The sequence below is a fragment of the Odontesthes bonariensis genome, chromosome 14, assembly GCF_027942865.1.
Source record: "Odontesthes bonariensis isolate fOdoBon6 chromosome 14, fOdoBon6.hap1, whole genome shotgun sequence".
Lineage (NCBI taxonomy): Eukaryota > Metazoa > Chordata > Actinopteri > Atheriniformes > Atherinopsidae > Odontesthes > Odontesthes bonariensis.
In genome coordinates this window covers 19,409,958-19,437,690 of record NC_134519.1, presented here as the reverse complement: position 1 = coordinate 19,437,690, position 27,733 = coordinate 19,409,958, and the positions used below count along the sequence as shown (strand labels likewise).

The window sequence follows — 27,733 nt, the reverse complement described above, 5'->3', positions numbered from 1 at the left end:
TTCAGACCGTGTCATGCATTTTATATGCATGGCGAGTGGGAGAATGAGGAGGGATTGAGGGCGGGAGGGGGGGGCTTCAGTCCAAATGAACTTTCCTCCGCTGTTGGTGTCCTCGGGGATATATCTGTACACACCACCCTCACCGCCTTTATTTCACTCCTCGCTCCTCATTTTCTTGCACCCACTCGACTCCTTCAACATTAGTTTTACTGCATCATGATTTGCACAAATTCCACTGAGCAGCGAGAGGGCCGCAGCCTTTGAAGACAAGTGTGATCAGAGCAAGAGGCAGGGGGTATACAAAACCTGGCCGCGGGGCATTTGGTTTTTTTTGCACTCTTATTTGGAGCTGAGGAGGGAGGCTGACAAGAGCAGCGTTTGGGGACATCTTTGATGTTTGACGGGGTGCGGCTGCTCCTTCTGCACAGGCCCTTCATGAGGAGTCTGTCGCGTTGAGAACGTCAGACTCACAGAGCTGTGATAGATAACAGATAATCAAAGAGCACAGTTGATACATATCACCTCAGCATCTCTTATTCTCTTTCCGACTCGCTGACGAGCTCAGAGACGAGGCTGAGGATCAATAACGCACAACAAGAGGCAGACACAACATGAACTTGGACTGCGTCTGCTGGAGAAATCTGGTTTATTAGGAACAATATGATCCCGCTAGCTTATTGTGGATATAGCAGTAAACAACAGAAACACAATTCACTTTTTTTTCTTTTTTTTAAGTGCTACAGGTTTGCGAGTATAGACGTAAAACAGTACAGCAACAACAGTGCTACATTCATATATGCACAGAGATTATAAAAATTACAGTATATTGCTGTTAAGCGGTTCCTATTCCTGCACATGAATCACTTTCACGCACACACACGCGCACTCACACACACACACACACACACGTCATTGGAAATATCACACATTGTGAGCTGTTGTAATGATAACCTTGTGGTTTTCTAATGACAACTGAGACAAGGTTTAGGTCTGGCAGGTTGATATTTTACAGAAAAGCACTGAGTTACCATCTGAGCACAACGCTGAAAAAGGTTAAGCTGATATAGTTACACTACACAAACCCTCCGTGTGTTCTCATTAAGCTACATTAGAATCAAAGATTAATACGAGTTTACTTTGGTTTCCAGCTCTAGATCTAAAGGGTGAAGTCGTGGCAGTTTAAGCTGTGAGTTAAAGTTAAATTGACATTATAGCAGCCTCAAGCCAATATTAACGACAAAGAAATTAATTTCTAAACTTTGTTACGATAGCAGCCAGGAAATAATGTAGTTACAGTGTGATTCAATAGAAGAGGGGAAAAAAAGTGACTGATCTTTCGTGAAAGTTTTGTTAAAAATCTGTGATCTGGTACCTCATAATAAATAGAAAAATGCAGCGTCTTTGTTGTAATTTCCTCTCTTCTTGTCTGTTCTGTTATAAATACAGGTACACATTGAGAATATCTATTGTGTGAAGACAGTAATCTTTCATCCATGCAACAAAGCAGTTTTAAAGACAGAAATAAAAGAAACACCTCTCCTTAAACCAACTTGCAGAGAACCGTACAACAACAAAATGTTTTGGAGCCTGTTTTTGCTTTTCCAAATTTTCCATCAGACTGTAACACAAGACAAACATCAATAAAACAGGGTGAAAGAAACAAATCAATGGTTGGACGCATTTGCAGACTGGAGAGAAGGGACAGCTCAGGTTCCAGGACACAGGACTGAACTGAAACGCTGCCGCCGGGCTAACCACTCAGTCATGTGTGGCCACGCAAGGTTTTCTCAGTCCACGTCCACAGCTGTCTGTGTCAGGGTGGATTCTCTATTGAGTCACTATGAGAATGAAGCAACTGGAGGACACATGTTGACAGGGTGGGCTCTGAGACCTGGGCGAGCCAAAACAATCGGACCACGAATGGACTCGGCGAGGAGGAGAGAAGCTGCGACAGAACCGATAGCTCTCAGTGTTTTTTTGTGCTAACAGTAAAAGCCGAGATTGTTTGAGTTTTTACTGGGGTGTAATTCAGCAGAGGGGTGGTCTCCCTCATATTACACAGCGTGAGGAATGCGCTCTTAAAATTGTCCAGTTATATTGCAGAGGCCTAGTATTTACCTCATCCTCTCTGTTTGCTGCGCTCCACATTTCTCTCAGGATATTCAACAACATATCCTGAAGGTTTCTGTTTCTACTCCTTAAAAAAAAAACACACACACACACACACACACATACACAAACCTCCCCACTTGGTTTGGCATGCCAGAAAAATCTAAACCAACATAAAACTCCAGGAGCTTTAAAAACTCTGCAGAAGAAAGCTGAGCTGTGCTCAGTCGTCCAGTCCTCCATTACAGGCCAGGAGAGTACAATGGTGCAATGTGTTCAGAGTTCACCGGAGCTGTCTGAGGAGTGAAAACAGTAGACACACGCTGCGCTGGTTGTAGTGAGCTGTTTCCATTATACATTCTGAGCATCTGTTCTGTGGCGGAAGTGCTTTGAAGGACGGCTGTAGGGAGGTAACTGGAGTCTACAGTTCAAACGGGGTCCTTCACCCTAACAAGCAGGGGTGGGGCTGCAGCCGTTTCCTCTCCATCGCAATCATCTTCACACCCCCGCCCGCCATCAAGTCCTCCAAACAGAGGTCCCACACATGCAACGTCTACACTAACACTCAACATTCATGCTATAACTAGTACAGAAGCAGGCAGAAAAAAAGACATGCATTCCTTGTTTCTCCTCAGTTGTACTCAGCTTAGTGTGATTACATCTCAGATGCATCTTTTCCAGACATCCTTCACTCTTTGGGCTGTGCCTCTGGTTCTCTCTGCTGTTTTCATTTGTGTCTGTTTTGAAATGAGGGGGCAGGAGGGAAGGAGATTTCTGAGAAGGGCTTTGAAGAGAGGCAGGTTTGCTCTGAAGGGTGTCTCTGAGGGGTCAGGGGCATCTTTAAAAAGGCGAGAGGAAGAAAAAAAAAAGAAGAGATACAAGGAAAAGGGAGGAAGCTGCTGAGAAATAAAGTTAAGCTGTTAGAGAACAGAGCTTGTTCACTTTTGCGTAAGGTACGCTCCGATGGTGAGGCTGGCCGCCCCGAGCGCAGCCAGACCGAAGGCGGTCTTGATGGAGGGCCAGTAGCAGCTGAAGATGGAGTCCCTCTGTCTGTCATACAGCTCCACGAATGCATCCTGAGAGAGAAAGGGGAGACAGGCTGTTAATTGGTATGCCGAAGTTCATTTTCACCAAAGCAATGACCTCTTGCATGTTGGATAAGGCTGGCATCCTACTTGTTCCAATAATGCAGTCATACGCCTTTGATATATAGCCACTAATATATACATTCCATTTTTTTTTAAAAAGCTCAGCAATTTCCCGCAATTAGCTGAGGAAAGCAGTTTTTTTCCAAATGCAACACAGGCAGGAGAAAATATGCATTTGTCAGGGATTTTTTGGACTGACATTTGGTGCTATATTTTCTGCAGCAGCACAGTGGGACTGACTCAAAATGAACTACATGGTTGTGGTAAGGAATGAACATTAACACATCGGAGATTGAGGGAAAAGAGGAAAAGGATATCTGAGGCCTGGCTATACAGGCAACAAACTAGCCACGAGGTAATCATGTCAATGTGTTTCGTGGCGATGTAGATCAGATACAGAAGTAAATGTTGGGCTACAGGAGCGGTGTTTCGGGCAATTCAGGGACAGATTTTTTCGGAAGTTAGAACTCGTAGCTGGGAATGACGTCACGTCCTAGTTGACCGTGTTCTAGTTAAGGGGCTGGAAAGGGTTCCTCAGACTTTCCAAGTCAAAAATACTTCTTTGCAGGGCATTTGGACTGCATTTTCCAGTTGGGAACTGGGAAATTCTAACCCAAGTTCAAAAATAACACACCAAAATTGTCGGACAAAATAACTTTCTTTGGTGTGGACATTGGTTGACACTGCACACTTAACATTCTCAAAAGAGACGTAAAACACTGAAGGAAAGGCAAAACATTTGACCTCTTTCAGTTCATACTTTGAAAATCTCTTCTGGTTTAGATTTTATTTGACCTGGTTCTGTCCGCTTATTATGGGTGTGACTAAAACTCCATTTGTAATGATATGGGGAGTTGACGGCTTCATTTGAAAAAAATTAACGGCAACAACGCCGTGGTTGCTCTTGAGCATATGAAGAAGAACAATAAAGATATCTTGCCTCCCCTTGGACAAAGCTGAAATCTCAGAGGCAGAAAATAAAACCTGGTGAGATATTTCTTCCTAGTTTGCGTGAAATGGTGCGTTATGATGTAAATCCCTCAGCTGCCACCAAATATGGTTGAAAATAGCGTTTTTACACCCATGCCACTAACAGATCCACCACTGTTCATCAGCGCTCACACCCTCCTACGCACAACCTCAGACACTTAGAAACACACTTCACCTCAATCAAACATGGGAATCACAGAAAAGCCCATTCGCAGAAGATTTTGGGGAGAGGTTTTTTTTTCTCTTTAGGAAGTGGGTGAGTGCTCATGCCTAAATATATTAATGTTAATCAGAGGGTTTTAAAGAGGAATTGAGAGTGTGTACACGATGAGCAATTTGTGGAGCAAATGCCGAGGTTGTGTGTGTGAGATGAGGAAAGACAGACATCTGCTCATAAGCGGTGACAGCAGGAACAGCTGGACAGGAAGTAATGGCACTAAGCTCTCCGCTGTCCCTCACACACACACATTCACAAGTAGATTATCTTCAACCAAAGTACAATGGGGTGCATTTCAGAGAGGTTTAATTTGGGAAATACAAACTGCCTCCATTGACTATTTTTTCTTTTGTCCTAAGGCTCACCACATTAGTCACTGCGTTGTGAAGCCGTTCAATTGAGCCGCTTTGACGTCTCAGTTCTTGGCTGTAATTTGACCTATCTGTGAACAATAGGAAATTGTTAGGTTTGATTCATTACAACATTACTGTGCCAGTTCTCATGGGAATCTATTAGCATTCTATTTAAATCTGTCTGGGTTTAATTCAGTTTCCTTACATTAATTAAGCTCAATGTTAATGTTCTAGAATGCATGTTTTACTTGACCTTGATCCAGCAGAAACAGAACTGATTCATTAGACTCTCATCCACAAGTGTCACGTTTTTAAAACAGTTACTTATTAAAGAAAAGTCCATACATGACTTAAAAAAAAAAAAAAGGAGACTGAAGTGCTGCGGGGAGACAAAAGCATTTCCTGTTTCCCTTCCCGTCCTGTTGCATTCCTGAGGCTGGGGGCTGGTTACACAGGGGAGGAAAGATCAGCAGATTCTTCCAAGTTTAGGCCCTCTGGTGTCAAAACACACTGTGCTCTTAAATCAGCCAGCAACGTCTTTAACCACACCGTCTTTGTTGCAGCTGAGCGTTTTTTAATTATCCAGGGCCATGGCAGCTTTACGGGACTGTGTTCAGACAAAGATGTGCTTTGAGCTACATGCTAACATCAGCATGCTAGCACATACACGATGGGAATGCTACGATGTGAAGGCTCACCGTGTGCACTGTAAGTTTTTACTTGCAAAAAAGCATCACTCTCCATTCAGCAGATGTCAACAAACTTCAGAGTATAGGAACTGCCATGTACCATGAGGAACCGCGAGGTACCATGTGATGTACAGTTTCAGTGAAAATTCTGAATTATATGTCATTTTAAGAAAAAAGGAAAGATAAAAAACTTGGCTACCTCTCTAACTCGTGTTAACAGTTTTTCTGCTTGAGGATAAGAAAATCCTTGTTCCCATCGAACAAAGCATATAGCTGTCCTACAGACTGCATAGAAAGAAGCGGACATAACCACTGGGAAGTCATCCCTTTGGTTCGTAGTCTGCTGTTTTGAAACCTGAACAAACTAATAAAGGAGGCTGTCTCTCTTTGTGGGACTCCTCTGAAGCCCCTGGAGCTGATTGTACAAAGAAGAATGTTGCAAAGTTACTAAACATAATGGACAACATTGCACACCCTCTCCATATTGTAGAGATTCAACGAATGAGCGTCTTCAGTCAGAGGATTCCTCAGCTCTTCGGTGAAAAGGAGTAGGTCATTCCTACCACAGTAGCCTTATATAGACTGTACAATATAATATATGCTACAACATCAAGCTTGGTTTATATGCCAGAGGACTTGCTCTGAAGCTCTGCTGGCCATTAGGAAGACTGCGGAGTGAAGCACTGAGACATTGGTTTCACTTTTCAAACCTGGAGGCTATGTCCATGTTTTATGCAGAACTTTTGTAGCAGTCACGAATTTTAATAGTTTTTAAGATACTTCAGACTGAATCAAAGTGGGGACAAACTGACAACACCATCTCAGTTGCGATGCGCAAGGAATGGAAAGCAGCTTAATGTTTTAGTTCTTTTAAGAAGCTCTTTCTTTGAGTGTTGCCACCTTCTTTACCCTAGAATTCAAGGAATAAAAGGACGAGCTTTTCTATCAAACTTCCAACTGAGTAGAAGACAGTATTCCATTTTTTCCCACCTACTCCTTAAAAATAACAGTTTGCTGAGGCTACAATTCAAATCAACAGCAACTGCATGTGACTGACCGCCAACAAGGCTCGACAAAATGGCAAACTCATGATGTGTGTCCTTGATTTGCCCCAGACAGTCGTTATAGATTATTGTCTATTTAAGTCTGAAACAAAAGAAGCCCAATTACGGGAAGAGGTTCACAAGAGCTGTGATGGATGTTGAAAAGAATCCCACAAGGGCATGAATGGTAATAACTCCAGACTGACTCAGGGGAGAGTTAGGAACCAGAGACAGAGGAGGAGGGAGGAGGGGATGTCAGGTGGATATCATGAGACTGAGGCATGCTCCACTTCAGCTCCTGGAACTTTTTCACCCACATGTTAGCAAGCAGTGTTGCTATAAACATGTGAGTAGAGAGAGAAAAAAACAAGGCCCTTTCTATTTTTCATTTCTGTCTCCTCTGTTCCTTTATGTCCCACTGCACTGACTGACTGTGTGTTAAGGTGAGTTTTTGAAGAAATTAATGACAAGCAGCTGGAAAAGAGTGCACAGAGGAAAGACACAGACAAAACATCTGCATTCAAAACAAGGATTTATGTCCCACAAAAGCTCATCTCTACCCTGTAGTAAAGCCATCTGCTGTCAGCAGCAGGTGTACATCTGGGATATAAAGTCCTGCCTGCAGTTATCCACTATATTCATTTTTTGGATCAATGGCTTTTAAAAGGTCACAGCCAGCCAACAGAGACCAAGAGGCCAAGGGGAAAAGGCCTCACAAGGTTCACAAATTCCCCTTTCTTTTTTTTTTTGTACCTCACACAAAGACTCCCTCAGAGAGATACATACAGAGTGAACAGTGAGGACTTGACGGGATCCCATACTCAGCCATGGGTTGGCAGCTGACTGAGTGCCTGACTGCCTGAGTGTCATGGTTACCCAGACTGGAAGCCTTACACACAATTTGCTTTTCCCACCAGCGGGACAGAGCCCGTCCTCAACCTCTGATTTGTTTTTCACATGATTTACACCTTTGGGTTTTGCTTGGTGGTGTCTTTCCCGTGGACACAAAGAGATTTTGCACTGTTGTCTTCCTCGCGTGGCTGAATACTATCTCACAGACAACAGGAAATGCCAAACATTTGCCAGTTCCTTTGGGCATCCCCCATGCTTTTGGGAATGATGGAGTGCTGCAGCTTGTATGGAAGATAATGAGTCATGTTGTGTGCTTGGCCAGCTCTGTTAAAAACCGTCAGCCGCGCTTTGCCAAAAACAGCAAAAATGATCAGGCAGTCATCTCTGTTTTGGGACGTTTCTGTGGGCAGACTGAGACTGAGAGAAAGGGATGTGGGTTAAAGTTCAAATTGTAATTAAAGTGCCTGTTGTGGCTTTGCTGCTATATTCACCTCTGCACCAACCCTCTCCCCACCCTTCTCGGTTTATTTCCAAAATATTCACATAGAAGCACTCTGACAATAATGCACATGCTTCTTCTGCTGCCCCTCTTTGATTTTTTTAATGAGCTTCTTGCAGACTTCTCCACAGCTAATTAAAGTCAAACAAAACTCCCATTTTAGGAGCCAAGGGGGAGTAAAAGGAGATGCAAAAATTGCAAGGGAAGCATTAGCGTCCTTGTAATTGATCTGCTTTGATCAAGATATATGTTCATATCTCTCTTTCTCTTGTTGCTGGTTTATGCATGAATGCATGTGCAGATTGAAAAAAATAAAAAAATCCCCAGACGTAAGAGGTGACAGGTCAGTGACAAAAAAAAAAAAGAAGGTCAGATTCAATCAGGTCCCTGGAGAGTCATCCATCAACTGGCCCCAGCAAAAAAATTAGATGACGGAGGAGTTTGTCGCAACATTCATTACCCAGTGAATCCCCCTGTGTCAGCAGGAGCAAACAGCTTGAAGATGCGGACACTGAGCCCTTCACTGACCTGTGACAATCCTGCAATCCTTGGAAACAATGCCCATACAAGCAAATGGGGACAAACTGCAGTGGGGAGCTGTACATGTCTGCTGTACACAAAATTTCATTCGAATCAGGCTAGAATTCAATAATCCTCTTGATTTAGTATATCAAAATTGATATATTATAATAACTAGATCCCCGAGACAGTTATCAAAGCAAATTTGTAGGAGCGAAGGCTTGACATTTTTGTTGCTCCCTCTCATATCCATACAGAAAATAACAAGCCACTAAAATTAGCCGCTTGTTTTAGCTAGCATACTAAAACTGAAATGAACATTTTCTGGTTTTGGAGTCTTGGTCAAGAAAAACAAGTAATTCTGGGATGTATGCTCAAAATAGGAACAATTTCATGGAGCAATAATTCCTCCCTCAAGGCCAAAGTTTATTTCTAACTCGTAATACATGCCCAAATTCACTATACAACAGCTTCACAACTGTGAGGCCAAAATGAACAACCTTAAACTGTTCGGATAACAGACACTTGGGAATTTGTTTTCCTATACAGTGGGTGTTAGGGACATTTTTTGTTTTCAGTAGAAGAAAATCTGCCAGTTAGAAATTAAATAAGCTCCAGATTCTATTACAAATTTATGAAACTGTCATGAAATATCAACTGACTGACTATAATGGACACAATTTTTTCCTTTTTTCTTTGTACATGGACATGAAGAACATCACATAGAGGGCTCATTAGTTCAAGAGGCAAAGAGGCAGCATGGACCACCATCCGGAGTTTGTTTTGTTTCCACATCAGTAATTGTAATAGATATGTTTTTTCTTACACATTACATTTGTTTTTACTTCATGTTTGGATTTGGTTAGGCATTAAAAACCTGGTTAGTCAAAAATGATTGCTTGCCTTACAATAAATAATACACGCTCCAAGTTAGAAATCTTTCTGGTTCTGCCCCACCTGCAAAAACATTACTTAGAAAGCAAGAAAATGCACAATTTGGTTTGTCTGCACGAGTAACATGATTTTCATTTTGTTCACGGGAAGCCATGACACCAGGTTGAAAATAACAGTACGATACAAACCAGTCAGTGATGTTACAGAACTGACTCCTAAAGGTTTCAGCTCTCTGCAGCTCCTCCAAATTTAGGGAACATTGTTGTATTCGTTTTAGTCATGGCTGCACTAAATATTGAGATTAAAGACGTCCATTGACCCTTCACATCCTTCCAAAATGTAAAGTGTTGTACATATCCAACTCAGGCATGTACATCCCTTTAAATCTAACAATAAAGAGAATAAAATGATTATAGCCTGATAAAAAGACATCACGACGAGAAAACAAAGGGAATGGTGATCCTCATTACTTTGCTTCCACTTGAGTTTCACTGCAAACTCAGGTTTCATACTTTCAACAGTCATTATATTCAAGAGTAAAAGGAGAAGCTATTTTGACGTTGGATGCAACCCTAAAGGTTCATAAATATTCAAATCTGCGTCAGCAGCAGCAGTGGCAGCATTTGTGTGTTTACAAAACAGCTAGCTGTCCCGTGGGAGTCAGCCTCCACTACTGGAACATGAAACATGATCGCCAGTAAATCACCCAGACTCTTCATGACACTCTGTGCTTTTTTATTGTCTCCATTATTCATTGTCTAAACTTGCCAAATAAACCAGGACCGTAACTTTACACACGAGACTCGGCTTTCTCTAGAGCTGTATAATGTCACGGTGAACCTGGTTTTTATCCCATTAAAACTGGAGATAGACAGTTCAATTTGTATAGCCGCAGGAAACAAATGATACATATTTGAAAATGGCAAATATTTCTAATGTATTAACGTGGATTCGGTAGTTATGAAATTTTTGTGCATTCCTGTTGAGCTAACTGATTTACACCAAGCAGCCCTGAGACAATATGAAATGAAGGACTGAATAACCTTGCCGGCTCTGAGGAGTTGAAACAAGTGCATGAGCATACTGTAGACTGTGCTGGCTCCCCTCTCACTTGCTCTCCTGCTGCTACTCCTTGCTTATCTGCCCACTTTATTGAAGATCAGACTGTATCATACAGGATCAGTCATCTCTAGAGCAAAGACACATCAAAGTAAAGGGCAAGTTCCAGAGAGGCAATCCCTTTCCCCTCACAATAACCCCTCACAGCTCAGCTACTGTCTGTTTCAACCTGAGCAGTTGATCCCACGTCCTTCACAATCACCAAACCCAGGCACAATGGCACCATCAAACTGATACAATGCAGCTAAAAGGAGATGTCTGCCTCCTATGAGGATGTCTGCACCAAGCCCATCCGCCCCACCACAGAGGAGGAAGTGACCGAGTCTCGCCGCACACAAGCAGCACAACTGCTGTGCGGCTATAAATATCAAGAGGCTTCATCTGAGCTCCTGGTTCAGGGCTTCCCAATCTAATAAAACAACGGTCGTCTCTGCTGTTCGGTCCATTTAAAAGGCCACAGATGACGTGCAGGAGCAGAGAGAGAGTGGAAAAGGGCAGCTGAGTCATCATCCACATGTGTTGAGGCTGGTGCACTCGGAGTGCATTAAACCTGGTGGCTTTCCAGATCAGACAGGATGCCAGCCACTTGAATGACTGAGACCACCATATTCTCTCCAAGGATGCACTGCAGGGTACACTGGCTGCTCCAGTGACATGTTTATGGCCTCAAAAGTGTATGTAAGACTACTGTATGAGTAAATGCCAACAAATTATTGTGCTTTTCCTGAAACGTTTCAGGAAATTCTTCATCCTTGGTTGTTTTGTTCACATTTTGCCCTCAGGAATGTGAAGGGGCACTTGTATAAAGAGCCTCCTTGTAAGTGAAAGTGGAATTTAAAACACGCATAAGCACTCAATGGAAAATAAAAAGTTAATGATTATATACTGAGGTAAAAGTTTTACTTTTCACCTGCTCTATCAGCCTTGGATTCTGGCATTCAGGAAGCAGAGCACTTCTTATTTTGGGACATCAAGAGAGCATGAGAGCCCCGGCAGCTGATCTGCTTTGCTTGATTGGCTCAGATAGTCTCTATCAGACCGCCGATAGAGACCGTGGGAACCAGCATATTCTCATGCGGCCTGCTGCTTCTCCTGTAACAAACACAGTCCAAAGGAGAGGCTCATTTCCTGTGACGAGGCGGCACGCTGCTTCAAAAGTCAGATCCACTGACCCCTTAAGACCTTAAGACCACACAGCCACATCTCGACAGGCAGACCCAAAAATAGACTGACGGATGGGAGCCAAACAGCTACTGTATATGGAGTAATGACTGAGATGTGTGGGAACACCATCTGCAGAACGGCCTTGCGATTGAACAGGCCCCTGTGTTGCCATTTGGTTGAAATTACATATTCAGCTTACTATCACTGTGGTTGTTTTGTGCTGTGTTTTGCTTCCTTTTTTTTTCATAGCGCTGATGTGTTATGGTTAGGGATTACGCAATCCTAATGTTGAGAAAGGGGCTTTTCAGTCAGGCAGTGAAGTCTTTGTAAAGGACCTCGACAGGCTAGTTAGTGTGAAGTCACTTCCTGTGCCAGACGCTGCAGGAATGACATCACTGTCTGGTTTTAAGACTATAGCTTCTCTGTGGTAGGGCCAAGTATGGTTAGATCAGAGTCTGTGTGCGTAACTAGGAAAAGACTTGAGGCAAGCCAAACATGTAGTCATACTAATACCATGGAGAAAGGGAGGGGGAGCAGCAGGGGAAAGTTAGCAGTTGGTTAGATACTGTAACTAAGAGATTTGTATTTGTTTGGAAACATTAAGAAACTTAGCCCCGAGTCTAAGAAAAAGCTAAATTTCCGTACATAAAAAAGGGCAATGTTGTGATTTTCTCTTTGATGAACTCCCAAGTTCCCCCTGTTATTTAGGAAGCCCTGCCAAACAAGTCAAGTGTAACCTCATCTAATAGAGAATTAAGCATGTCAGCAGAGCAGAAAGTATCAGAACATCAAAGCTAGACTCTCATTGTCTCCTATTTCATACAGGAGACATCTTGTAAAGTCAGTCGCTAAATGAAAGCTTGTCGGTTTTGGCAACAAGATATTGGAGCGGTTTACGTGATTAGAGTACACGGTTTCAGGTTTTGCTGTGTACTCCGTGTACCCATGTTAATGAGAGAGGCCACAGTCTGGGACAGGACATGCTGCTAGTGATGGCAGGTTCCAGGATCTCAGATGTCCGATAATGTCAGTGAAAACAATCAGCTGTTTGAGGTACAGCTCCCTCTGGAACACCTTTGAAGTGGAGAGAAAAGAAGCCAGACTGCAAAGAACATTTTCCACAAAGTCACAGAGAAGGCATCTAGTGTCAGTGATGGAAAGTAAGTGGGCTGTCTCTACTTAATGCCCCTTATCTTTCTCTGTTAATGTAAACATCACCAATTAATGATAACACGGTGAGAAAATCTATGACAAAGCAATAAAAATAGAGGAAAAAATAGCTAATCTATCTTGATTCATTTTGTTAAATCTTTCTTTGAATTGGGTTGTGAATGAAGATTTTCCACTCGCAGCAAAGCATTTATACAGCGGTGTGGTGTTACTTTAGTGTTAGATCTGAACACTCCCCTCACTGCTGTCTTCTGTATGCACAGGGGGATTAAAAATGGACATCAAGTGTGAAGACAAAGCAAAGCTCAATATGGGAAGAAAAGCAGCTTTCCCACAGTCTGAGGACTGAAGTTTCAAAATGCATGACAAAACTTCGCTAACTGGCATGCAGCATGAGATCATTTTGAAAGGGGGGAGGGGAGTAATAATTACTCCTATACAATTTGACTTCTGGTTGAGCAATCCATGCATACAACCACAGCCTATATCTACTCTGATTTGCAGCTCCTCAAAAAGCAGTCATCCTCGGAATGAGCCCCTCTTTTCCTTCTCAGGCTGGGAATACGCTGGAAAGTTCATTGACCTCCCTTCAGGCAGCCAGCTGATTTTCATCCAGGCTGGGGGAGAGGAATGAGAGGAATGTATTGATGTGTGGAGACAAACAACAGCACTGTGTTCGTCTGAGAGGCCTGATACAAGAAGGAATAAGCCTTAAGATAACAAGCAGGAAGCTCAGCTACAAGATACCTTTGCGTTATGTAATAAAATCACTATGGTTGAATCCGTTTCAGAAAAATAGATGTAATTTAAGCCTAATCCAGCAGCTTAGAGCAGAAGTGCACATTACTTCTACCCCTCTCTTTGGTTTGAGCTCAGTGTGACTTGTAGTGAGCTATGTTGTGCCTTTCTAAAAAATTTAAAAACTGATTGTTTGGAGCAGGTTGGCGCTCTAGGAGCTGTGTGACCTTCCCTGTCCTTGCCACTAAGGACCAAATGGAAACAAGCACAGGCTGCCTGATGAATGATAATAAGTATGTTTGCTGTGACAGCGAATGTCTGTTGGGAAATGTGCAGAAAACCAAGAAGGCAAGAGTCGGTTTTTAAACAGAGGAGAGTTTTTTGTTAGAATAATCCATGAAAAATGTAAGGGATTCAGCAACTGCCGAGCAGCCTTGATACTGCTGTACCATAATAACAGGAACATTAAGTCATGCAGGAAAAATGTACTTTTACTGTATTAGGCTAGCAATGTATGGAATGTAGTTATTTATTTTTGTTTTGTGCACTGTAATGCCCATGTGGATGTTTCACAAGTACTGCTTTCAAGTCAGCAGATGGATCAGCTGAGAATCAGATGATTGTTGAGTCAGATGACTTTAACAAGCAACTTAAATCCCAGTTTGCTTTAGAAATCTCGCACTTTCCACTTAACAGCATGAATGCAAATTAAATCAAAAGCAAAAGCTCTCTTAGCTTCATTCTGCTTTTCTCTTCCAACCCTGGTGGCCTGATCTTCTCTGCTGACCATCCAAACTTTACTGTAGAAGTATCCCATCAGTCTCCACCTGGCTTGCAGCACACACAGCAGTATGGACAGGATTGCTTTTTTTTATGACTTTATAAGCCTCTTCTTATTGCGTGTTGCCTTTTCGTCTCTCATCCTCCACCTCCACAGCCTTGTTAGCTGCACCTCCTGATCAAAGACATTGTCTGAAGTACAGTCATTTCATCCAGAAACATTTTTGCCCCCGTCCTTCCTGATGTGGAGGAATGCGGACTCATTCTAATTCAAATCTGGATGTCCTGAAGGTCAGAGGATCTGAGTGCTTGTTGCAGCAGACTGAGGTATCAGAAAACGAGTTTGCATAAAGTAGCTGGTTGATAATGTGGCACAGTGATAGTCAAAAGTCTGCTTTTTAAATCAGTATACTGATAATACTGCTGATTATAATAAAGAAGAAACATACTTATTGGATTCATTTTCCTTCCAAATCTTTTTACCACAGTGTGACATAAAATGTGGGAGATAAATGAAGCACTTTATAGGCTAATTTGTGGGGTTTATGAAGTTCTGGTGGTTAGATTTGCAGACACAAGCCTCGTCTAGACAGGAGTTAAAAATCCCCCAATAAAGCAAAATGGCGCCTGACATAACTGAATCCTGGCATTATAAAGAAGAAAAAAAACTGCCCTGACATGCGTCATAGGATGACTGCATCGTTAGATGACACATCTTTGGATGCAAGTGTAGGTCATCACTGTTTTGTCAAATAAATTACACAAAAAAGAAGAAAAGGAATCCCTGTCAGTTCTTCTGTGTTCAAGTCAACGTTTTCTTTGAAGTAGCTGCCATTCTTTAAGGTGAAATGACAGCCCAGCAACCAATTAAAGGCACCTCTTTTAGAGTAGATTCAGTAAAGTTATTATTACTATAAAACCATGGCAATATCATGTTTACGCCTGTAGGAAAGATGTCAGAAGCAGCATGTAGCTGCTATACTCTGGAAACATCAGGGGAAACAAACATGTGAGTGCTGCGGCATGCTGATAAGGTGTGACTGTATGTTTAAGGGGACATCAAAAGTTCGGGATATTAAGATCGGTGCACACCGCACTGAAACAATACACAGCGGCAGAACGAGGGTCCCTTGGCAAAGCTTTTATCCAGCAAGCATCAGGGGCCTTTCAGCTTTCCCTGCACTTCAAACCTAATCAGCTGCCATCAAAGGTGACTGCCAGCAGGTGCTGTGTGAGCTTCACGAGGCTTGAGAGCATCAAAAAATATCTCATCAAGGTCGCTCCACAGAGACAGTTTTGACTACAGAATGAATATTTGTGAATGACCTGCATATGCAGTCTGACACTTACAGCCACTGGTTGGCTGTGTTAATTGAGTCTTTGCGCAGAGATATCCACAAACCATCGGAAACGCTCAATCAATACAATATAGTCAAAGTGATATTTGAGTAACGGCTGACCTCACTCAGTGTTGAGTGAAACAGATCCGATTTCCTGTGGGCTATTTGCTCTCCTGCCAAAAATCTCATTGGGAAGCAGGAGCAGAGAATTATTTACTCCAGACCTCCGTGGATGAGGAAGGGAAATCTATTTACCATCAGCTGGATGTTGTAGTTTTCAGAGTCGGGAGCATGTACAGAGAGGAGCCGATAATGGCATACTGTTTGTTAATGGCCACTGCAATGGATAGTTGCACTGGGAAATCCCAGTGGACATGTGTGTGTCTGTGTCTGTCTGTGTGTGTGTGTGTGTGTGTGTGTGTGTGTGCGTGCACTAAGGCCGAATGGCACGACTAACAGGAAGCTAGGTACCCCGGGGCCATCTGCTCCCTGCCATGGCTCACATGTCACCCTGTGACAACACAGCATTATTGATTCACACCACCACATCCGCTTCTGTGTGTACACGCTGCTTGTGTGCATGTGCATACGCACGTGAGTGTGTACACAGCTATTTTGTGGACAGCAAATAATTGATTTGCACTAGTACATCCGCTTCTGTGTTTGTCTGACTGTGTGTGTGTGAGTGTGTGTGTGTGTGTCTAAAAATGTTAAATGGTCAGTTCATTCAAATAAAACAGAAGAAAATGTCAATTTGCACATAGCCCTGCAGATAGTTCCAGTTTTGTTTTAAAGCTGCAATAATCTAGCCTGGGAATTCCCATGCTGCTTTGCGCTCGATTTCATTCTCACTGCAAAGTCAGCCTGGAAACCACCGCCCTTATTTTTGCCAGAGTTTGGGAACCAATCACAGAACGGGGGGGGGGGCGGCGGCAGCAAGACGATGACGACGTCTATGCGCTACACCGAAGCTTGTAGAGTGTTAATTCAACATGACAGCGGACACAACGTTACCGTTCAATGCAGCCTTAGAAAGTGTTTCGGAGTAGATTCACCCTAGGGTCATTTGAACCGTGACATCCAGCCAAGTAGCCCACCCGAAGTTTTTCCGATCTTGGCTGAACATCAGCTGAGTTACTGAGTTATCCCGAATAGCTTAGTACAAGCGCTAACGGACCCTGGCAGTATCTCCAAAATTACCACACTAAAATCACATGTCATGAAACCAAACTTCTACAGTAGTACAAATATGGTCTGTACTCACAAAACGATGCATTTGGAAGTTTGTACATAGTCCAGGAGTTTATTATTATCATCAACACAAGCCTGATAGCTTTTCTGCTGCTAAAGCTACGTCGACGTCACTTCTGGGAGCTTCAAAGTAAGATGAGGGTTGAGCTACTACTGTAGACAACAAAGCAAGGCTGCTCAATTTCTCCATTATTAAAATAAATTCACAACTCTACAACATAAAAATTCATGTAGAATATAGCATATAGGCCTACTTTGTTGTCAATTTAAGTAGCTTAGAGCGCAAGTTTACTTTTATTTTCCATTTTTTTCTTCTTCCTCGTCGAATTTCTGTCGTCATCTGGTATAAGTGATACAATTGGCTATGAATCGCGCGCAAAGCAGCATGGGAAATACCTGACGTCATTTGATAGACATTCGTAGTGCCCAATAAACGGCTCTAGGCATTCGTAAACCACGCCTCAAATACGAGAAAATGCACACCTAGTTCCCAGACCACCATCTCATCGAGATTGTGGACGCGTCAGCCAGGCTAGCAATAATCAACATTTCTGTGTAAAATGGCTATGTGGAATGTGAGACGTTGACATTCAGTTTTTTGCCTTTTACAAAAAGGATTTATGGCGCATAGATGGAGGAGTACCAACTTGAGGATTGATGGTAAAGCACCCGAAATAGTGGAAGGATTTTGGGAATGTAACCAATGCAAATGGATTTGAGTGCAATCCTCCAAACAGCTACCAGGGCTTAGCCCTCACAGGTGACACTACGTGTAGATTGAATGTTGACTGGTTTAAAGTTAGCTTGAGCCAGAAAGGGAAAAGCAAGAAATTTCAACACAAACACAAAAAAGTGTAAAAACAATAAATACTGCAGAATTATGGGCAAAACGCTCAGACCCCAACTGCACAGGACAACCTTTATTCATATTAACACTTCCGTTCGACTCCACCACAAAGCAGAGTTTTGTCAACTATGATTTATGTCTTTACCACAGTAGGGCAAAGCTAAAGAACCAACAACAGCACAAACAAAAGGAAGAGAAGCCTACATCTCAGATTGCTACCCCAGCCAGCGGCACGAACACGTTGTAACAGACAGACGTGCATTTGTGAGGCTACGCAAGATACCAACGCAGAGCGGCTGCAGTAACATGTCAGAGCCATAATGCTAATGACTTCTGAAGAACCAAATATATTTGATCACATTAGCAATCAACTGTTTCCTTTGCACAATAAACATGGCCAAAACTCACAGAAAGTATGAAAAGGACATTCCCAATTCAAAAGAATTCTTGATGACCCTACTCAATTTTTCTCTCAAAATTCTTCTCACCTATATATCATTAGGCAGCTGGTTTTGTTTGTGGGTTTTTTTCTCCAAGTTTCTGTCAAAGCCATGCGCAACTTAGCATATACAATTGACAATGCTACGCAGCCTGGTTTATTTACTCCAACCTCGTTAATATAAACCAACCTGATGAGTAGTTTCCATGAAGTGACATTTCCAAAGTTCACTTCAACATTGAATGAAATACCAGCGATGGATAACTACTTCTTCATAATCTCCTGGCACAATCCTGATACAAAAGAGGTGAATGAGGACGATTATGTCATATGCCAAAAAAAATACTTGTTGGGGGCAAGTAGTTGGATCGCCTCCTCGACTATCTTTAAATCTCTGAGTTTGGAATTCTTTCGGTGGAAATAGTCCGTCATAAACATGGTCATATGACTTGGTTTTGTGATCTGAACCTTTAAGAATGACACGGGGTAACCAATGCAACAGGCTCTCTCTTTGTAAATGACAAGACATCTGAAGCTGCATTTCAAATGGCAGTGGACACTGTTGCTGTAGACATGAATGGAAGATATCAAATATCTATTAAAACCTCTTTGGTGCTTTGCCCCAAAAATAAAAACAGTAATCAGACAAAGGCAGGAACCATTTAACCTTGCCCTATATTGATATTCTTTTCAGCACACGAGCGTGCCTCGTGGCAAAGTCAACTAGCTTCTCAGTAGGTTCCTCATTATCGAGCTCCCACCATGACAGGAAAGGTGGAAAACTCTTTTATCTGCAATCTCAAATGGCTCATTGGAACATTTTTTCCCTGCAGACAGATAGAACAGAAGCAAACTGGACAGAGATTTATGTGCAACATGACAATTAAAGGACCACACAGTCACACTGATGGTAACTCTTCTATATTTAGAAGCCTCTCACATGTCTCTGCATTTTTTAGGGATCTCTACTGTCACCTGACACAGAGAGTCACGACTCCTGGTATTAGTGTGTCATTAGTGTCGGGAAGGTACATGTGTATGTGTGTAAATGTATATGTTTAAAGGTGGTTGGGTTCTAAAGGAGGGAGATACATTTAGTGTCTGAGTTTCTTCGTTCCATTTATTATTTATCACTATGTGCTCTGAGTGGGATAGGGGGGCTTTCAAACAGCTAAAGCACGTGTCCCACATAAAACTGAAAAACAGCAGGTTTAGGTGATCACTTTTCTTTTAGCAAAGATTAGAAAAGGAAATAGAATCATACGCATACATTCACACACCATATCACTGTGCAGGTTCATGTGAACACACAAGTCAAACACAAGGGGAATTTTGCAAGATTCCAAATAAACAAAAAGCGCTTGCATCAGCACGTGTCCCTGGGTGAAGCATGCTCCGCTGACAGGATTATCTGACTAAAGAACAAAAATGGCCCACACCCTTCACCGGCCACTCAGGAAAGAAAAACCCAGGTCGTTTCCATTATTTATTTACAGTCACTGTTCCCCAGCAGACATTCCTGCAGCCCTCCTGAGAAGGCCCATAAATAAGCACACAGGACGGGGTGGAGGGTCTCGGGGGGGCGAGGTCGTGGAAAGCAGCACACCCAATATCAATGCAACTGTGACAAAACAGCTTTTTGTGTGCTAATCTTGACGTTTGACTGTTGTTCATACACAGCAGAGGCTCCACGTTCATCATGAAATGCTCTGCACGTGTGGAAAGGTAAAGATGGAAAGTCTTTTAAGACTGATTTGAAGAATTCACACTGCATATCTGACATTTTGTTCCAGTCAACAACACAATCAAAGTCCTAATCTAGTTTTAGAGACACATCTTGTTTGTCTGTTATTCTGTGTTCATATCATCTTCCATATAAGTATATAAGACTGACAGCAAGATATTAAAAATCAGACGTTGTGTTTAACAATCTTAAGCTTTTCGATAAGAAGTTTAGGCGCCACAAGACCTCTTAGATCAGTTTGACCACGGTCGAAAAATCTTAATGAGCTTTTTAGGGCTATGACTTGTTACAGTCATTGTCAGGAAGTCTATTAGAAGATAGCAAACTGTTTTTCAGGTGTCCTCAGTTTGTAATGTTATTAAGAAATAGTAGGTAACAGGAACGGTGGAAGTCAAGTTGAGGTCTGTGAGATCAAGAAACATTTCCAAGAGAACTGCTCATTGGGTCGTTTGGAATAAAAATCTTCCTGCAGAAGACTCTGAAGTGACTCTGGAGTCAATAGTGCATCTATTCTCTTTTCCAGCCACAACTGCGCAAATATGTTGTTCGTCGTCATAAAAGTAGAACCTTTTTCTGCATCCTCCTCATAGTAAAACCAAAAATCAGAAATATGCAAATTAGAAGGAAACCAGTCCTTGCTATGATGAGCAAAAAGTATTTTTGGAGGAAATAGGGTGAGGAATTTTTACATAAAGAACACCTCTTTAACTGTGGAGCACGGGGGTGGATCATGCGCTGGGCTTTTGCAGCAGCCAACAGCACAGGGAATGTTTTGCTATAACTTCCCTTATAGCAAGGGAAGTTTGCCATAACACAATCTGAAATATTTGTTTATCTCACAAAGGAATTGTCACATAATATGAACCAAGAGCAAGAACTGAACAAATAAATAAGCAGACCCTAAACTGCTACAATAACTGCTACGAGCTGCTATACTGGACTCTTTTCCTTTCTTTCTTTGAAAAAAAAAAGATGTAAGGGTTTGAAATAGAATGTAGTCTTAATGAATAGGATATCAAATAAATATGTTGTTTTTAACTTCATACCTTTTGGGGGTCAGGTCAAGGATAAATCTGCTTTAGTAAGTGTTCAGTCCACAAAAATGCAACATTTGGATCTAAAGTCTTTAAGCATCTCAGTTTTCTACAGGCAAGCTACCGGAAGAAAATACTCCCGTCCGACTGTGAGGGCGTTAAAGCTAAGAGCAGCCTTCCTCTGTAGGAAATGTTTCTGAGATTACAGTTGCCGAATTGATGGGTGTAAACACAGTGGCAGATGGTGAGTGCTGAGGCCTGCGCAGCAAAGGGGGTACAGCATGGGGAAAATCTTGGCTCCCTCTCTCCCTCACATTAAGATCTTTTGTGGTGTACAGTCTCCATTACAGAGCTGAGAGTCCACATCAAGAGATAAAACTGTTGTCAGAATTTCCAGACCAGCCTTGGCTTTTTGCTTCTCCAGCAGTGAAACTGCATCACTGTTTGATGGTCGGAGGGGAAAATAACCCTAATTGCAATTTGCATGAATGATCACTTATTTCTCTGCCTGAATGCAGGAAACAAGCAAGCTGTGTTCATCCCACACTCAGACCAGACTAATAAACTGATTGTGACAGCACCGGGGTGAAGAAAGAAGATTTGTAGCTTAGAACAGATGGATCAGTCATGACTTACAAAGCTCAGCACACTGTAAAACACGATTCCTCAGATGTAGCATTCCTTTCATGATCAATACAGACTCCTTTTAATTAATTAAAAAAAAAAAAGTTCAAAGCGGAGGCAGAACAGCCTTAAACTTTTCCAGAATGCACCCCTGATTGAAATGGACTCATGTTAAGAAGACAATTTGCTGCTGGGAGATGCCAATTTCAAGTATGTGATATCTCGTGAAAGATGTTCTTTTTCTCTTCTTTTTATGTCTGCATGTGTCTCCTTTGTTTGGGTTTTGTCTCTACTCTCCCGGCACGTCACCTGTATGGAGATGAACTATTTTCCTCACTGTACCAGATAGTATCAACAAGGTGCGCACTATTCCATGGCAACATGAATCCCACCCACCAGCAAAGAGACTGTGCTCAGGGAATCCCCCACAGGATGGACCCAACCCAGCCTTATATTGTATTCTCCTTACATGCACGCACACACACACACACACACACACACACACACACACACACACACACACACACACACACACGCACACACACACAAAAAGAAAAAAGAGAAATAGGCCACCTGGATAGCAGCATTCCTCAGACACCTGATCTCTGTGTTTTGTACAAAATACTAAGAACACCCAAAGCAGATGGACATGTTGTTTAAGTGTTCACTAGTTTTAGGGGAAAAAACTGCTTATGTGGCTTCATGATAATGATGACTATGAACAGTCTTTAATCAAAAATGACTTTAAATCTCTCGGCAGGGGATGGGTGCACCAGATTAAACAGCAAGCCTTCAAATAATAGGCAAGTCACTAAAAAACCACAAATATTTCAATCATGCTGAGTCAACTGTCGTGAAACTTCATCCAACACAGAAGTGCTCGTTGACCTGCTCGTGCTCCAAACTGATACCAAAATCTTTCTAATTCATCCTTTGTTAACCAGAAAAATAACAATTGTATCATTATACATCTCAAAGTTAAAACTATCATTGTAGGCTATTATGAAAAATAAGTATTTTAAGAAAAGTAAGAAGGTATAAACATTCAATTCTGAGCTTTTACATACAGGACATAATAAAAAAATGACTCAGTGCTTACCAGATCTTAAATTTAAATGGATAAAGCCACTTCCATCCAAATGGAACACGGTTGCATCTAAACAAACCACAAGACTTCTGGAACAATGTCCGATAAGACCAAAGTGAAGATGTTTGGGTCAACTGTCAAGCATGGTGGTGGAGAGATGATGATATGGGCCTGTTTTACAGTCACAGGACCTGGACACCTGGCAGTCATTGAGCTGATTATGAACTCAAATCAAATGTGAGGCTATCTGTCTGACAATTTAAGATTGGCTGAAGTTGGGTCATATAACAGGACAATGATTCCAAACACTGCAACAATGACCAAGGCAAAGCCCAGACCTCCACCTGATTGAAACTGTGCGGTGGGACTTTAAGAGAGCCGTGCATTGACAAATGCCTTCCAACCTCAATCAGCTGCACCAGTCAACAGTGCTTCGGTTTGTTGGGGTGGGCCAAGACTTCTCCAAAACCACGTAAGGAAGGATAACATCATGCGGAAAACAATTACTTAAAGTGGTGACTCTACAGGGATGTAAACAGCGGGGTATACTTAGTTTCTCTCACACTGCTTCTACATTTTGGATTAGCTTCTTTTTAAATAATTACACATTGTAATATATCATCACTTGTTGTTCATCTTTGTTTGAAATTACCTGACTTACGACCTTGTATGGGTACACATTTTTTTTTTATTATGCCCTGACATGTAAAGCATAGAATTTAAAGGGCGTATACTTTCTTTTTTCACATGACTGTACAAAAACTGGACCAAAAAACATTGCCATTTTTTTGCGGATGACCAAAGATAACACCGATGATTAGAAGGAAATTCATTTCTCAACGTCGGCATTGAGCAATTTTTCTTTGGGGTCCAATCAAGTTTTTCTGATTTGGAGCTTTTCTGTGTTAACTGTCAGTTGTGAAACTGCTGTTTTTCTCTGGAAGGACATTTTGGCATTTTGCTCTGTGCTGCCCCCGCAGCCAGTCAAACATCTCAGGTCAAGCATGTAATTTCAGAACTCGGATGCTGTCTGCTTTGTGCTTTGTTCAATCACTCAGTATTTACTGCCAGTGCCTGTAAATAAACAGGTGCACCATGTGTGGGTGAGGCTGCAGCCTGAACTCAGCTGAGGAGGACGATCTCTGGCAACACAAAGGTCAAATTTTTAACAGAAGGTTGCGGACAATGGAAGGACCTTGTTTCACATCCCCGGTGTGGGAGGTAATCAGTGGACAATGGGAGCATTTTCAACCTCAGATGGGTTCTTCAAATACAGTAAGCGCTTTGTCACGTCTAAGGGTCAGATTTTGTTTAACTTAAGGTATATTTGACTCACCCACGATGTGTAGACTCAACAATGATTAGTGGGCACTCTTTTTTTGGGCTCAAATTGTCTCAAAAACAACAGGAAACAGAGACTGAGAACTGATAGAAGGCCGTTTCCACACCACTCACACATGTCAAAATGTCAGTAATAGGTTGATTAGCCCCCACCTATGTTTTCAGAGTGCTGGAAAACACAACACTCACCTCTTGCCCACAATAACACAAAGGACAGTCTAAGTGACCATAAGTACAACCTGTCTAAAATTAACATTTAACCATGTTTACTGAGCGTCTTCATTGTTTGGACGACCTGTAAACTATTTTAAAATACAGCTGAAACATAAATATAACGGCCACCTAGCAGATGGTGGAAGAAATTATCTACACGCAACCATGTTGTCCCAACAAATGGATGGACTCCCACACCAAAGCCTGACTTCAGATTAGATTTAAGCACATTTGCTTCATCTCAACCCACTCAAAGCTTTCTCATTAAAACTGACTGGATGCCAGATAATTTCCTACCGGTGGCAGCCATTGTTCTGCCCACACGGCGAGGACACTGAGGTCACATCCTTCTTTTATTCTGGGAGTGTCGTTTCATTTGGTGGTGTTTTTAGTTTTGGAAGGAATTAAACTAAATTAAAACAAAATAAAACTGTGCTTTGACTTCTATGTTGCAAAACAGCATTTAGTAATGGTGTGCTTGTGGGGCCGTGAAAATAGAAATACAGAATAGTGATGTCTTAAGACATTTTGTTGTTATTCTGGACAGAATTCGCCCATCTGAAGTCTAAAAGTCTGGCTTTTTGACCTGAGATCACCAGTGGGGGCACATCTGCTTAACAAATTTTGCAACATTATCTATGAATAACTCACCAAATTTTAGTGGCCGTACACACACGGCAAACTCTTAAATATAACACAGGAGGCTTAGAAAAACAACCTACCATGCTGAATAATACAGTGACTTTTATTACACTGCAAAATCCAGCCAGCAAGTTAATAAAATGGAGAAGCCAGATTTCTCAAACTGAGACAATACTGTCTCAGTTGTTAAAGGTCATGTAATAACTCAAACATCTCAGGGAACTGCCTACCTGATAGCCATTCAAATAAAGATGTGGAAGCTGAAGCCTACTTTGATCTGAAAATAATCTGGATTAGATTTTTGATTCTCCGGAAGGGTAAATCCACCAAATTGACCCAAACGGCAGACATATGCTTTCATATAATCCCTGAATAATGTTTTGGATTAAAGGAGTGGACTCCCTGTCTCTCTTCAGCCCATGCAGAGATATAGACATTACCCAGCTGTAAAAAGCAGACTGTGATGACCTACATTATTGTACAGTGGGCCACAGGCTCCAGGGACTTTGTGCAGGCATCAGTGCAGCCCAGTGTGCTTTAGGCTTCAAGGCATGGGTCTGAAAAAGCAGACAAGAGAGTTCCAACCTCGACGCACAAACAGAACAGTGCATGTTAAACACAGCGGCTGCAGATTAGCACTCTGTGTTCCTGGAAGCCCCCCCCCCACCTCTGTTGCCTGCCTTTGATATGTGGCACAACCTGCCACCTCCAGGGGCAACACATACTCAAGGGGAATGTTAAACGCTCCAATCCTTTGAGATGAAACATTGGATATGAATCATTAATGCCCCTCCCTCCCCTCTAAATACACACAGACAAATTCCAAATGTGATACCTTCCAGCTACGATAACCATGCACAACATAAATGTTATGTTCCCGTGAAACACACCTGTGCTAATTAAAGGCTTATTAATCATCATTCTGCGTGCTTCTAGTGCAAAAGAACCTGGAGAGTTAGCAAAGGATTTCTTGCTAAACATGGGACAGCCTCTGTCAGATATTTTACCCGAATGTGTGCGCAAATATAATCAGGAAAACGCATAGATACTTTATGCATCTTTTAGTGGTGAAGAAAGGGGCTCTGACAGCTGAAAACTGTCCACTCATAACCAGAGGCCTGAACACAGCTAGCCAGTAGCTGTTCACTGACATGTGTCTGGCATCCTCTCTCCTACAAAGAATCCCAGCCTGTAGAACTCTTCTGCTTAACCCCTCAGATACAGGTGAATTCTGAAAGAGTCCTGCACACTCTCAAGCATGATGCACCACCTCCTGCTTTTTAACGATTATTACTCCACCCTGCTTCTTACAGTGGGAGACTTTCTGTCCTGCCTGACAGCTGTCTGTCTGATTCTGCCACTGGCTGTGCGTGGAACAGGGCGGGGATTTATATCAAAGCGTCGGGAGGTGTGACAGAGAATGCGGTTCGATTGGTCGGATTTGGTTTAAATGCCAACGCGGTCATCCAATCAGAGCAGCTAAAAAAAAATGGACGCCCGCCCACCTCGGCAGCTTGCGCTGTCTTGCGTCACAGCCACATCTTGAGAAGAATTTTAGTAATGATCCACTTCACGTGTACTTTCGACATTGAGCCACCACAAGCCAAATCAGGATTCTTAATTTGATGTCAACCAAACATTTAGGCAGGCTAAATGTTTGGTTTTAGCCCCCCCCCCCTCCTTTAATTCAAAGCATTTCTACCAGAGAGGCGCACACTTAACGCAAAGCGCTCAACTACACGGAACCAGACCTACCCATCCCCCGTTATCTTGTATCCAGCTGTTAAGAGATCCATTTAAATACTCAGTCATCCACTCCGCGATGTTGTCCACCTGCGACGTCATCTCCTCCTTGGTCGAGCACTCGACACACACCGTGCCCCCGAACTCGAAGAAAGCAATAATCCGGCCCCAGTTCACCCCGTCCCGGAATAGTTCGTCTATCACCTCGGCGAACCTCCTGTTCGCCGTGTTGGAGGTGAGATACAGCTGCCGCGACATCTCCGTAAAGTCCAGCTGGTATAGTCGTTCAAGCTCGTCCCCAGCCTCGCGCAGGACTCTGTGGATGGCGGCGAGCTGCGGGAGCCGTCTGCAGAGGTGGGGGGGGCTCTCGCTGTCCGACCCGGAGCTCTCATCTCGGCACCGGCGGACCAAAGTGGGCGAGTGGTCACCTACAGAGCCGTTATTAGGAGCATCTTCATCTCGGGCATCGTGGAACACCCATGCGTATCCCCGCTTGGAGAGTTTATGACAGATGTACTTTTCCACAATAATGCGATTACACTCGTTTGCCATTCCGGCTTAATTTGGCACTTTGTATGATCAGAGATCGCCCTAGATAAAATGCATTGTGATCGAAAGTGTGCACTCCTGGAACGCGCGGCACAGACACGTCCAAAAAACTAGGTTACGTTGAGATCTCAGAAATACGAGCAGCTATCCCACACATGGAGCAAAAATACTTCGTAAATGTTTGAAAACCCCTTTAGACCAAACTGCAAAAAAAAAACCACAAAAAAAAAAAGGAACCCCTTTTTCTTTTTTTGTGAAGTCAGAAAAATACTGGGTCTGTGTCAGCAGCAGTCTTCTTTCCTGAATCCTTGGAGGGAACCTGGCGACCGTCTCTTTGCATAGAAATCCAATATGCGGAAGAGGTTGGAGCAGTGCTGCTCTGTTTCTTTGCGCATCACCGCAAACGTGGACGTGCTGCTAATAAAGATATGAATGAAAGCCTGAACTGTACGCGCCCGAGGCGGCTTTGAACACGACCAACTATTCTAGCAGCGCGCTACGCACAAGCAAGCACGGGACTGCGAGCCAGACAAGGTCGGACTGAGTCCTCCTCCACGATTGCTCCTCATATCGACAGCAGCTCCCTGCCCAGTGG

At 42.7% G+C, this 27,733-nt stretch overlaps 1 protein-coding gene across 1 annotated transcript; it reads right to left on the bottom strand.

The window, feature by feature from the left end:
* Positions 1 to 627: 627 nt before the first annotated feature.
* bcl2b (BCL2 apoptosis regulator b) lies at positions 628 to 27,723 on the bottom strand. Its single transcript, XM_075483352.1, has 2 exons — positions 26,602 to 27,723; positions 628 to 3,185 (listed from the first exon to the last, which is right to left on the bottom strand). Exons 1-2 carry the CDS (start codon positions 27,139 to 27,141, stop codon positions 3,048 to 3,050), a joined length of 678 nt encoding a protein of 225 aa, XP_075339467.1. The 5' UTR covers positions 27,142 to 27,723; the 3' UTR covers positions 628 to 3,047.
* Positions 27,724 to 27,733: the final 10 nt, after the last annotated feature.

What these genes read in the sequence shown, in the direction of transcription:
- bcl2b (XM_075483352.1), bottom strand. Translation starts at nt 27,141, where the DNA reads ATGGCAAACGAGTGTAATCGCATTATTGTGGAAAAGTACATCTGTCAT. An exon ending in TACAAGATAACGGGGGATGG is followed by an intron (nt 3,186 to 26,601) that starts GTAGGTCTGGTT and finishes TTTCTCTCTCAG; the next exon opens with GATGCATTCGTGGAGCTGTA.